Source organism: Alosa alosa, chromosome 19 (assembly GCF_017589495.1).
Source record: "Alosa alosa isolate M-15738 ecotype Scorff River chromosome 19, AALO_Geno_1.1, whole genome shotgun sequence".
In the NCBI taxonomy this organism is placed as follows: domain Eukaryota; kingdom Metazoa; phylum Chordata; class Actinopteri; order Clupeiformes; family Clupeidae; genus Alosa; species Alosa alosa.
The window spans coordinates 14,464,651-14,478,089 of record NC_063207.1 but is presented as its reverse complement, the minus strand read 5'-3'; the positions used below and the strand labels follow the sequence as shown (position 1 = coordinate 14,478,089).

The following is a 13,439-nucleotide window of genomic DNA, read 5'->3' as shown; positions in this document are numbered from 1 at the left end:
GTCACTGTATCGATGGGATTTGCGTTCCATAGGCACACACTGGTACAGATCATTCACTGGTTCCTTTGACGATCTGTAGAGGTCACTGTAACACAGATCATTCACTGGCTTTGTGGAGACCTGGTCTGACTCAGAGTCAGGAACCTTTAGTACTAAAGGTCCAGTTTTGGAGAGGTGATGTTGTCTGGGGGTAGCCGTGGCCTACTGGTTAGCGCTTCGGACTTGTAACCGGAGGGTTGCCGGTTCGAACCCCGACCAGTAGGCACGGCTGAAGTGCCCTTGAGCAAGGCACCTAACCCCTCCCTGCTCCCCGAGCGCCGCTGTTGTTGCAGGCAGCTCACTGCGCCGGGATTAGTGTGTGTGTGCTGAGTGTGTTTCACTAATTCACAGATTGGGGTAAATGCAGGGATCAAAAGAGTATATATACTTATACTGAATCAAAACCTGTGAGCTGACCAAGACCTGTAATCTAAATTCACCATTGTTCTGTTCCAATGTACCTGACAATTGCCACAAGCTGTCCTGTCAGAATAAATAGATGGCAAGTTCCCAATTAATGTTTGCACAGGCTCGTGAATGTGCCACTCTTCCATTGTTGTGAGATGATTTGCTGCGTCAACTGATACCACATGAGACGATAACGTGTTCTTTCCTTCTCATGGACACATGGCTACAGGGAAATGTGTGTACACACGGTCAGCACTGAATTGTCCACCAAGCTGTGTCTGTGTGCAAAACCTGATGATGCTCTAAGTGCCGACTTCTTCTAACCGACACAGATCAGAGGAGTGAAGGGATTGACAGGTCAAGAGGTCATTCTGATAAGTTATTGTTATTGTTGCAGAAAACAATTTTGTCATTTCGTGCACAGCCCCTTTACAGTTCATAGAATAATGGGAGCATGGGATTGATTCATTGCATCCCCAACCATCATGCATGGCCCGCACTCTGGAGGTGTAGCCTGCAAGCTACCTCAGGGAATGGCAGTCTTCAGAACACCCAGCTATCTAAATAAGGCATTGTCCAAATGCACAAATCTTGGTACACTATCTTTATGTAGCTGTACTTTCTCAGACAATTAGCATTGCAAGCCAGTGACACTATTGCTTTCTCAGTGTCAAGTAGGCATTTATGGTATGCAGCTTCATTGACGGAGTAAAGGTATTTGAGTGTGATATGACTGACATTGGGTTGGGTTTTGTTTTGGCCTGGTTGAATCCATCTACATGTGCGCACTGCACTGTCTTTGTATGTTCATACTGCACTGGGGAGTGAACTGTGACGTCTTTGATTTGCATCCCTTCATTCCCTACAATTACACCCAGTGTGTAGAAAATAACATGAGGATATTTTGTAGAAATAGAATAATGAGTTAAAACATATTTGTTTTATAATCTAATGTTTGGCTGCAAACTGACGATAGGAGACCATTGGCTCATACTCATATCATAGACATAATAGGAAATATTGTTTTCTGAGTATCAAAACTGCAGTTTGAAGGAACTATTTGCAGTGCAAGAACTGAAGTACTTTGGACAAGAAAACACTGCATTGCACTACATGGGTGCGGTGGTAGTGTAGTGCTTAAGGGGCTGGGCTAGCGTGCAGTAGCCTGAAAGTTGTCGGTTTAATTCCCGGCTTCCACCGGTGTGCCCTTGAGCAAGGCACTCCGGGGACAATGTGATCCCTTGTATTATAGCTGACATATGTAAGTCACTTTGGTCAAGAAGTGTCTGCTAAATGTAATGTAACATGTAGGCTACTGCACTTTACTGCAATTTGCTGCTCTACACTGCACAAATGCAATATTTTGGACATGAACTTCATTGTACTTCAGAAAAACTGCACTTTGATTGTCCCAAAACTGTTCTGACTGACCCATTTTGTAAGGGAAGGTTTGGATTTGATGAGGATCTAAGAGCCATCCTGCTGAAAATCTGTTTTTGTTTTTAACCTCAATCTGCTATTGTTTTTAATCTTCAAAATTATAAAGTGATAGTTCCAAGCATCACATAAAATTCCACTATTATGTCTTCAGCAGATAACTAATATTTTAAAACTCCCAGGTTAAAAATTAACCAGGTAGGCTAAGAACATTATAGTATTAGAGCGAGTGTGGGCACTTTATTACAAAGGGTACTTCATCTATGATAAGAGAAAGGGTGTGGCATGTTTGTCAGTCAGTTTTTTAGACATGTCTGAATGGGCTAGACAGACTATGCTCTACCTGAGGCGCATCTGACATTTCAGGCAGAGAGAGCAGTGTCCGAGGTAGGTTGGTTGGCTGCAATTCTTCCGAAGCCTCTCAAGTTCTGCTGGACCGCATTTTCTGTAGGCTAGTTTGATTTATCTTATTTGATAAATAAACAAGAATGTTTAGTGTTTGAGACGAGACACAGTTCATGTTTCATTTTTATGGACTGAAATGAGGAGTCGTTATGTTTTAATGGACTAGCCTAATGAAGCTGCACAGAATGCGGAACGGATATTGACCTGAGAGTTTGGCTTGACTTTTTTTGTCTACACAGAAAGCCTAACGTCTCCTAACATGTCTCTAGATACAGGGCACGACGCCAGCCTGGTAAGGAACTAATTCAGTTGTTCTCTTCTCATCATCGCTTACGAGGGTTAAAAACTTTTTGGCGTTCTCCAGTATCCTGTTTCGACTTGAGAAGGGACGACCAGAGTAGCCCACGGGAGGGGCGTGGAAACGCGGGCATTTGGGATGTCGTCTCATAAACTTGAGCATGCTTGACCAAACTTTACGCAGTATCCCCTACAACGATAGCCTACTCAGCATTGGAAGGAAGGACTAGCCTCTTGTGAGCCATTTGAATTAGCATTGGAAGGAAGGACTAGCCTCTTGTGAGTCATTTGAATTTCATTGATTGTGCGAAATAGTGGGGTTTTGATTTCAGAATAAACAACATGAATTTGTGGTCTTCGTGTTAAGGTAAAGGCCATTTCTTTCACATATGCTTGCGTGATAAAATATTCTTTTCGCTTACCTACGTGTCGTTGGTTTATCGCTAAGGCTTTTTGCTTTGATATGACTTGACCTGGTCAGGCATGGTGTGTTTCACAGGTCGACTGAGGTTGTATAACTTCATCATAACAATGCAATACTCATAAGTGAAAATATTAAACTTATTGTAAACCAGCACACCGTGTATGAAGTGGTTGTTACATTGTTACATCTTCATCTTTATTGTGTTGGCAGTTCTACTGTAGTGGTTTGCCAAAGGTGATAGTGTTGCTGAGTTAATCTCCTGCCTTTTTATATAGCAATTATGCCCAGGCAAACATAAAGTAATGATGTTCTAGTCTCTCTGGTACTTTTGTTGACTTTTGTTTTCAGTCCCATAGTGTGTGTATCTGTGTCTGTGTTTTCATGTGTTGCTCCTCAGTAGATTCTCTGCATAGTTCAACTACTTTGCCCCCTTAACTTTGATTCTCTCTCTCTCTCTCTCTCTCTCTCTTCCTAACCGTTTGTGTGATGCCAGAACTCTGGGGAGAGGGAAGGAGGAGTGTTCAAGCGTCTGGGCAGTTTCTTGGGCCTTCAGAAGAAGAAGAGCCGCAGTGCCTCCCAGAGCAGCCCGGGGTCACCCAGCGCCGGGGCGACCACCCCCTCGGTCCTCAGCGACGCCACCAGCATCTGCAGCATCGCCTCCATCATCGAAGACGGTGGCGACCTCCCATTCGCGGACTGCTCCGAGGGCAGCGAGACCGAGAGCGTCAGGGGGGTGCATGTGTGCGAGCTGAAAAGCGAGATTGAGAAGAGCACAGAGCATCTGCCGGAGGGCCAGGCGGACGAGCAAGGTCCAGGCAGCAGGAGAGGATCAGGGGCAGACCAGCCTGAGGTGAGCGAGTGGAGTCTGGTGGACGAGGTGAATAAGAAGCTCCAGGAGCACCAGGAGAAGACCGCAGGCAGAGAGGGATCAGAGCCCAGCAAAGCACAGACCGCTCAGGCCACTATCACAAGCCCCAATCAGGTGGGTGGTCATTCAAAGCTGCTGGCACAGCTTTAGAGAGGGCATAATCACATTAGAGCTGGAATGTTCAGACTACTATTTTTTGTTCTCCTGTTTCAGTTGATTTTCCGTCCTCGACTTTTGTTGTTGATTATATTTAGCTTCCCGTGTTAAAGATAATAAACAACATGTTCTTGTCTCTCTCCTCTTACTCCTCCTCTTCCTCCTCGACTCATATCATCACCATTTCAAGTGTCTCCTTACAACTTCAATATTTTCTTTTACGTCTTCTTGTGCTTGCTTAGGTCAAATCCCCTGTGAAAAAGACCGTTGTGATACCTGCACTCAGTAACCGTAGCAACTACTCAGCTCTTGTGGGCGTGACTCTCGGTTCCAAGTCCCGAAATTCGAGTGTCACCGGCCCCATCACCGAGGAGGACGAGGAGGGGTGCGAGACAGAGGGAGGTGACGGCATGGGGAGGAATGGCGCCGCGCGCCGGAAGCCCCGCAAGCTGAGCACTGCGGAGCCTCTGTCCCCCACGCAGACGCACACACCCACGCAGGCTGGGCCGCGGGGTGAAGAGGTGGGTCCCTCCACAGACTCACCTGTGCTGACCCCACCTCCCGCACCTGTTGGAGCACAGTCAGGTGTGACGCCAACACCTGAGCCAGAGGTGCCTGCTTCAACACGGCAGACTGCACACACACCCTGCTCAAAAGAGGAGTTGCTCACACACACACCCTCACCGGAGGGGGACCAAACTGCCGCTCAGCAGGAGGCTCAGAGCACAGAGGAGAAGCGCAGGAGTGTGAAGCTTTCCCACAGAGAGAAGGTGTTCGCCAAGCGTGTGTCTGTGAGCCCCCAGGCCAGCGTGGACAACACTGACCACACAGCCCAAGAGCTTGACCCAAGGAGTGAGACTGGACAGACGTCAGTAAAACTGTGAGTACCCGCTTTACTGTGTGTTTGTCTCTTTACCTCCACGGACATCACTGTGTGTGTGTGTGTGTGTGTGTGTGTGTGTGTGTGTGTGTGTGTGTGTGTGTGTGTGTGTGTGTGTGTGTGTGTGTGTATGTGTCTCTGTGTCTGTGTCTGTGAGTGTTTGTGTGTTACTGTAGGAGAGAGAAGAGTGCAATCTGAGCCCTGTGTTCCCATGGCCTCTTATAGTGGTGAACAATGAAGTGCAGTTCCCTTTACAAAGACCAGATCCTGCTGCAATATTGACTACAGAGCCTGTTCTATTAGCACCAAAATTTACTCAATGGCCCTCTCCAATCTAACCAAAAATGCTATGGCAAAAATGCATATACATCCTTTTCAGCTGGAATCCATTATGTCTAGTAGCAATACCAGCATTCCTCAGTAATAACATTGCAGCCAGCAGTTTCAAATACAGAAGAAATAATTCCTACATAAGTACAAAAATAGCATCAATATCTTGTAATAAATAAATAAATATCTACAATATCTTGTAATAAACCTATTGAGCTGTTAGTAGTATAACCCCTTCTTGGGATTCTATTATTTTGAGACTCTTTTTTTACTTGTCATGTCTGTAGATATAGTTTTATTTACTGGCAAAACTGTCAACACAGGAGGAGGGGTGTCTGCATTCATAGCCAAACGCGTAGGGAGGCTCAGGCTGGCCGTTAGGTTTGTGGAAGTACAGTACCAGAGGCAGTGAGGGCAGTGAGCTGGTATGTTGAGCCGTTAAGTGAAGTCTGTGGTCAGGCTATTTTTGAGTGGCTCTCCCTTCTGGAGTGTCTGAGTCATGCAAGCGTTCGCTGCTGAACACATCGTCATGACTCAAGGTGACCACAGCCTTGCTCTTTATCGGCCCTAATGAAAACACACCAAACAAACTGGACACAATAGCAGCCAGATAGCTGCTATCTCAGGTTTCACGCCCATTGAGTTCTCTGAGTCGGATTTATGTAAAGGGTTGTGAGATAAAAAAGTGTTTCTTTTTTAGTGAATGAGAAAAAAGGGTCTGTAATGGATAGAAGTAAATGAGGGTGGCTCATTCTTCAGCAGAGCAGTGTTGAGTTTCATAACAACTTAACACACAGAGAAAGAAAGGTGGAGAGAGAGAGACTGAGAGAGATAGAGAGAGATAGAGAGAGAGAGAGAGAGAGAGAGAGAGAGAGCCATAAACATATCATGGGATGTGGAAAAGGATTTGGGCCAATTTTCATTTCTGTACATCTTATTACATTCTTCACTCTAGACTAGGGAGAGTTTTGAAAATTACAGATGTGTCCTTGAAGCTTTAGAGTACACCAGCCCTGTTGTTATTGTGGCTTTTTACTACAGGCTGTTTAACCCTATGCGAGACCTATACAGAGGTCCTTTTGACAGCACATTTGCTACTTAGTGTGGTTGTAACATGTGGTTTAATTACCTGTAATCGGTGTGTTGACACGCTACCAGAGGAATCTGCATTTTCATGTTTACTGTGTTTTTTGGGGGGAAATTACTGAAGTGCATTTGGTGTGCTCTACGTGCGTGTAGTTTTGTTCTTTCCTTGGTCACGCATGTGTTTGTGTGGGTGTGTAGTTGCACGTGTGTTTGCATGAGTATGTCTTGTGGGTATATCAGGGAGAGAGAGAGAATTCACTGTGGCTCTCCTTCCCTGAGCAGGTTTTTCCTTCCTGTCTTTTGCTGTGTGTGTGTGTGTGTGTGTGTGTGTGTGTGTGTGTGTGTGTGTGTGTGTGTGTGTGTGTGTGTGTGTGAGAGAGAGAGACTGAGAAAGAAACATGTCTACTAGGAGCAGACTATAATTCTGTTGTCATTTTGCAGAAATGCGAAAGTAGAAAGCAAGCAGCTGCTAGAGGAGACAGCAGAGCCTGGGACAGATGCTCCTGAGGAGAATCCAGACATTCAGCACGTAGACAAACTTCCCACAGCCACTGTCAACACCGAAATGCCAGTTTCCAAATTGCAAATAAGCCGGCTGGGGTCAGGGGTCGTCAGCAGACCAATCAGACAGGCGGACAGTGAACCTAATGAGTCTCCTACCTCAGCTCAGCGCCCGCCAGTGGCCCCAAAGACCAAAGCAACAGCAGAAAAGGGCCGGACCTTGTTGGTGAGTGATGGGGAACCACAGAAAACTCCCAAGACCGGAAGGGAACCCAGGTCGCCTACAATAAAGGAGTCACCTAACAACAGCCAGACAGAGATAAAGTCTAAAATTCCAAAAATGTCTTTCTCTGATGGTGCTCCAAAAACTGCCCAAGGAACGGATGGCAGTGGAGATGTTAGTGGTCGTTTGACATTTGGGAAAGAGCGAGAAGGAAAGGGGAACGGGCCAAAGTCAGATGACCCTAATTTAGGCGACCGGATTGCTTTGTTGCCTGGGGAGACTGAGACGAAAACAGACGGAAAAATCCTGAAGGCGCCCAGTGCCACAAGACCAACCACAGAGGCAGTGCCAGGGTCTGAGGAGGCCACACCCTCTGAGGAGCCTGCCAGCCCCCTCCCACTGAGAGAGGCTGACAACAGGCACATTAGCCGAGACCAAACAGGAAAGCCCTCTGAATTGACTACAGTAGAGAAAAGTCTGGAGAGGAGACAGGGCGCTTTTTTGAAAAACACAGGCGCACCAAGTGGACCCAAGGAAAATTACAGTGTTAAATCACAAGCACAGACACCCACTGCCAAGAGCAGGCTCCCTAAAGTCACTGAGGGCGCCTCAGTCAGGAAGCCCGTCGACGGTAAAGTCAAGATAAGTGACTCAGGTGGAAAGAGCGCCCTGCTCAAAAACAGATTGGCAAACATGGCCCCTCTCTCCCCTTCCAGGAGCAACCAGCAGCAACAGCCGCAGCTGAGCACAGACGGTGCTGGCCCCTCCCTCCTTGAGAGCTCCAGGAAAGGCAAATCAGAGGCCTCACCTACAGGAAGTCGGCTGCCCCGCCCCTCTCTGTCCAGCCCCCCCTGGCAGTCTTCGAGCGAGGACTCCAGCCACGGAGAGGGTGAGTCACTCAGCCCAACGGTACTGGCAGAGGCCAAGCCAGAGAAACGTGACTCACAGTGTACAAACGGACACAGCGCTGACAGCAGAGGCTCAGACGCTGAACACAGTGGAACTGTGAGAGCTGCAGCTGTAGAAGGCGCCTCAGGAGTGGAGCAAGGAGAGAGCTGCAGCCCGAACAAGAAGCCTCCTCTGGCTAGAAAACCCCTCCCATCCCGCCTCAAGAGCCCCACAAAACTCAAAACTTTGAGGGGTGGTGAGAAGGCGGAAAATTCTGCCCAGCTCGCAGCTCCAGTGACAGAGCAGCAGACTCCAGAACAGGGACTCGCAAAGAAGTCCTCCACAGAGAAGGCTGAGAGAGAGGCAGTGGCTGTTACTGACATGGGCAACACACCGAGCGAGACAAACTACAGCAGCAGCAGTGATGAGACTGTTACGAAATCCGACGCAGAGTCCACTGACTCCGGGGGCTGTAAATCTCAAACAAATGAAGAGCAGACCAAGCCAGATGTGGATCCCGCGGACAAGGTACAGCAGAGCAAGCCAGATGTGGGCCGCCCCGCGAGGATGGAAAGTACACACGCGCAAGAGAAAGGAGAAAAGGGAAAATCAAGCATGGTGAGTGTAGCAGGGCATGTGGTGGAGAAGCAAGCTCCTGCAAAGCCTGCTGTGGAGAAGACGGCCAAACAGAGAGGGAAAGACCCAGAGGAGGTGAAGACAAACAAACCCACCTCATCTAACTTGCCTTCATCTAACATCGAACCGCCTATGAGCCCAAAGAACAGAGAGGCTTGTAAAACCACAGCAGAAGTTTCTGAGGAAAAGCCTGCTCCTGAGAAGGCTGTTGAGAAGACACCAAAACAAAAAGGAAAGGATAAATCAGAGCAACAGGAAGTGAAATCTCCCAAACCTATCCCATCTGATCACACCTTTGCACTTCCAAAAGACAAGGAATCAGCTACTGCTTCAGTAGAATGTGTAGACAAAAAGCCGGTTCCTGAAAAGATGTCTGTAGAAAAGACACCAAAACAAAAAGGAAAGGCTACAGCTGAACCACAGGAATTAAAATCTCCTAAGCCTCCATCACCAGACCGTGTCGACAAACCTCCCAAGAGTCAGAAAAACACTGCATCAATCCAGAATGCCTCAGACGTCTCCAAAGAAGTGAAGGCTAAGCACGCGGAGAGGCCAGTGGAGAACGGCCTGGATGCTACTGCAGCAGGTCCACCCACAGCAGTGTTTACTGCAGTCACAGAGAAAGACTTAAGCAAAGCTGAGAAGGAAACATCTCGAGAGAGTCAACAGAGGAGCGTCACAGAATCCCTGAAGAAAGAAGAAACCGTTTTAACACCAGAGGAGAGCAAACCATTGGTTGCAGATGCACCTGTGAACACAGGTGAAGCGAGAGAAATGAGGAAAAATAAAAAGAGACATTCAAAGACAGCAGAGGAGACTGCAGAGAGCATTAAGACCCCAACTGATAATTGCGAAATACATCAAGAAATTGAGAAACTAGCAGACAAACCCAAAGAGCAACAGGACTCCAAAGACTCCCAACAGATGAATAAAACTCTGATCCAGAACACAACAAACCAAAATAAAGTCGAAGAAGCACCAAAGATCATTTCTTCCAAATGTCCAGATGAGAAACCAGTGACTCTCTCCAACTTGCCAAAACCAAAGACAAGAGATGCTGAACATGCTCCTAAAGAGCACATGGCACCTGTGGTCTCTCCGGCCATTCAAGATCTCCTGCCCATTAAAAACAAAGCTGAAGTCAAAGAGAAAGTGACATTTGCTGCCTTAAACCCCCAGGAGGACACTGAGAAGTCTAAAACTCATAAAGCAACCACAGTAGTCAACGATCCTCCCAAAAACCTCCTCTCCCTGAACCTCAGCTCCACAAAGAAGTGTAATCAGGATGCCCCATCCAGCTGGCTAGATGTAGACAACAAATTTGGCAAGAAACGTGCAGAGAGGAATATGGATTGCTCTGTCAGTGATGACGACAACCTTGATGCATCGGACGACTTTGATAACTTCATCCGGAACATCAAGGAGCTGGGCACACCTTTCTCATTCCCTCCCAGGAGACCTGGCCAGGCCAAGCTGCCCTCCCCTCCCTTTGCGATGCCCGCCATCAAGGAAGACAACTCTGAGAAGGTATTCGACCCCAAAACGTTTGATTTTGGGAAAAGGAAAAAGAACTTCGCAAGAGATCTGTCTCCCGCTATGCTCATTAACAGAAGTAACAGGGACAAAACCAAGGTCCCACGCAAGCGCATGACCGAGGACAGCATGATATACCACGAAATCAAGTCCTCCTCACGACCAAGCTGCGAAGAGAGAGCTGGAAGAGAGCACCACAGGGGCGAGGGCAAACTCCTCGATGAGGACGACAACATAGACAAAGAGGCAGCTGAGGAGAGTGGGTTGGCTTCGTCAAGGCTGGGGCGAATCTCCATCTTGTCCAGTCTAATGCAGTGGAATAAACCTGTTAGGACTCCTTTCTCTGCTATGCCTGAGGGAGGTGAGGCCGTTACCCCTGCAGAGCGTAGCTCACCTGAGTTACAACCCAGTCCCACCTGTCCGTCTCCACCTTCCTTTACTGACGTCCATCTGCCTGACCTGCTGGAGAAGTATGTCAAGAAGAATGACACCCCTGCCAGTAATCCAAAGGCCTTTGAGCCACCTTCTCTGCTGCCAACACAGGAAAATAACAGTGCCCCAAATCCACTCACCTCAGGCATACATCAGCACAACCTCCTTGGACTCACCCCTCCTCCACACATCATCCAGCCTCCACCTAAGAGCAAACTACCACCAACACCGGTCAAGGTGAGTTCTTTTACTGCGGGGGTTACTGTTACATTAATAGTTTTATTAGAAAGTTGTGATGACTGAGGCCTGTGTAGCATCTTCTAGCTGGATGAACATGATCAAAGAGACATGAAAAGCTTAGGTGTGACCCTGATATGTCAGTGCCACTCTCTGTATCTTTTCTTCTGCTCTCATTTCCCACTCTCTTTCTGTCTGCTCTGCTTCATCCCTTTGTTACTGTAGTAGCTGTTTTTTTGTACTTTTTACTGTTGGAAGGCTGGGTCTGGGCCTGTTTAGTAATTTTCCACAGAGTTTGTCAACCTCTCTTTTTTTTACATCTGTCACCCTTTCCCCCTTTCTCTCACTACACCACCCTCTCTCAAGTGTATTTTTTCATTTGTGTGTTATTGGGATTGCATAAGTTATGAAATACAAACTGAGAATATTAGCCATTACTTGTCTGACTCATTGTCAGCCTTTTATAAATATGTCTTCTGATTGTCATTCTTATAGATTCCCACATCAAGAGGATTCCACAAACGCCCAGGAAAGGTGTGTCTTTCTGCTCATGGCTTCCTTTAAATTTCCCTTCGAGTTCTGTTAGTCTCAACTTGTCCCTATGAAAATACCTGTAATTCAAACTTTAACTTAAGCAGGGCTCTACAGTGTGCCCATTTCACTCGCACATGCGAGTAAAAATGATGCCGTGCGAGTGCCAAAAAATATTTAGGCGCATTGGTGCGAATGACTTCTAACCATGTCAATCTTTGTCTACAAAATACACCGCAACATCGAGAAACATTACTGGTGCAAACCATAGAATCACGTCGCGAATGCAGCATAAAAACTACACCTCCCATCAACGTTAGCAGTTTCGCGTTGTGACTCGCTAGTAGTCGCTTCTATCAAATCAAAGCGCGCAGAAAAGCGGAAAGTTAGACTAGCTAGCCAAGATGCAAAGATTGAAGAAATTAGTTCTTCTATCCACCGAATTCATTGGATATAGGAGGAACAGGGTGAGATTCTGAGAATGCAGTGAGAGAAGGAAAGGTAACCTAACATGCCTTTCAGCCCAGTTGACGGATTGGCTGCAATATGCAAAATATAGCTGTAGCGAACCGGCACAAAAGTAGCCTCCCGTAATACTCCCATTTTATTCAAAGATAGAACGCTACTGACAACTCCAGGCTTCCACGCATGCTTGTTTGTTTACACCGAATACAAGCTGAAGTGCAAAACGAAAGTAGGCCTAACGTTTGCCTACTGCCCCTATCAATGCAGATATTTCAAATAAAAACTAAAAGTATAAAACATATATCCTTGATTAGCCTATGTTGGGTTTTGTGGAAGAGAAAATGGACTGTTTTAGTAGAAGTATTAGGCAGTATGCAGTCAGATAGGTCACCATGGGCATATTTGGTTTAGCTATAGATGGATTCACAAATAAATAAATTAGCCTACATTTGTCAGGATACTTGATATACAGGCTAAATGCAAATATGGCTATGTATTATATTATTTTACATTAACAAAATGTTGGAAAATAGAACAGACTGAAAATAATGTAGGCACTGATCTTTAAAATCCTGTTTCCTGTAGCCTAAATGTTGTCAGTCATTCTTAATGTGACTTAACTGACTATGCGCCCAAATTTTTGTCTGTGCTCCTAAATTTTTTTAACTTGGGCGCACAAGTGCTCCTGAAAAAAAATGTTAGTGTAGAGCCCTGTTAAGTATTATTTTTTTTTACCAATAGGGGAAAAGGCAGATTGGTTATCAGGCATCTCTGTTATCTCTGAAGGGTGTGTGGATATCAGATTGATCAGTGTCTGATCTGTCTGTCTATCCTCTTCACAGATGGTGGTGTTTGAGATGGTGGAGTTTGGCGGCCAGGCGGCTGAGATCTTTGAGGACGTGGAGGACGCTTCCTTCCTGCAGCTGTCTCCTGTCATCTCAATCAAGGTGGTCAGAGGATGGTAAGAGCTGGATGCTAGAATATCTAACTCATGATGGGGAAATCCTCCCCAGGGTTACAGTCCAACTCCTGTTTGCATGGCTCTTCAATCAGGAGTGATATCAGCTGGTTTACTGGCAGGGGTCCATAAAAGGGATTTTATTTACTTGAACTTTTGCTGATACTGTTGGCCGTTGACTTTTCAGGAACACACAGTAAAAGCCCTAAGGCAATTCATTTCAGCTCTACTGAACCTTCCGGTAGGCTTTGATTTAGGGACTAAATAAACAAACTGGAAGGTAGCCTTTCAACATGGTTGTAGGAGCAGGTATGCAAATTTGTTTATATAACTGATACTGTTGACTTTTCGCAATTGTTAAACATGTGCAGGTATTTTTAGCCAGCACTTCTCCACTAAATCAGTATTTATGAGGTACCTATTAGCAGTCTAAACAAGGATGAAGAAACAGAACACTTCTATTATAGACCACTTCAAATTCTAAAGCTATGAGCAAATCCAATCCTCGGCCCATCACATGCACAGTAGGTCCTGTTGTTGTTCCCACCTAAGCCTCTTGCTTGGGGATGCTTGACAATGTAACGAGTTAATTAAATCCAGCTGACTCCGAGCTACAGCGCTGTTTTCTCGCTCAGTCTCACTTAGTCAGTCACACTCCTCTTATGAGTCATGTGTTATTAGTCATCATTAGTCCTGACATGCTCC

At 46.3% G+C, this 13,439-nt stretch overlaps 1 protein-coding gene across 1 annotated transcript in view; it reads left to right on the top strand.

The window, feature by feature from the left end:
- The window catches only part of crybg1a (crystallin beta-gamma domain containing 1a), a 58,702-nt gene that overhangs the window by 30,388 nt on the left and 14,875 nt on the right, over positions 1 to 13,439 (top strand). The window contains exons 3-7 of the mRNA XM_048228462.1: positions 3,504 to 3,992; positions 4,277 to 4,914; positions 6,772 to 10,780; positions 11,276 to 11,314; positions 12,619 to 12,737. Of these exons, the coding sequence (XP_048084419.1) occupies positions 3,504 to 3,992; positions 4,277 to 4,914; positions 6,772 to 10,780; positions 11,276 to 11,314; positions 12,619 to 12,737 (5,294 nt within the window). The remainder of the gene's footprint in view (positions 1 to 3,503; positions 3,993 to 4,276; positions 4,915 to 6,771; positions 10,781 to 11,275; positions 11,315 to 12,618; positions 12,738 to 13,439) is intronic.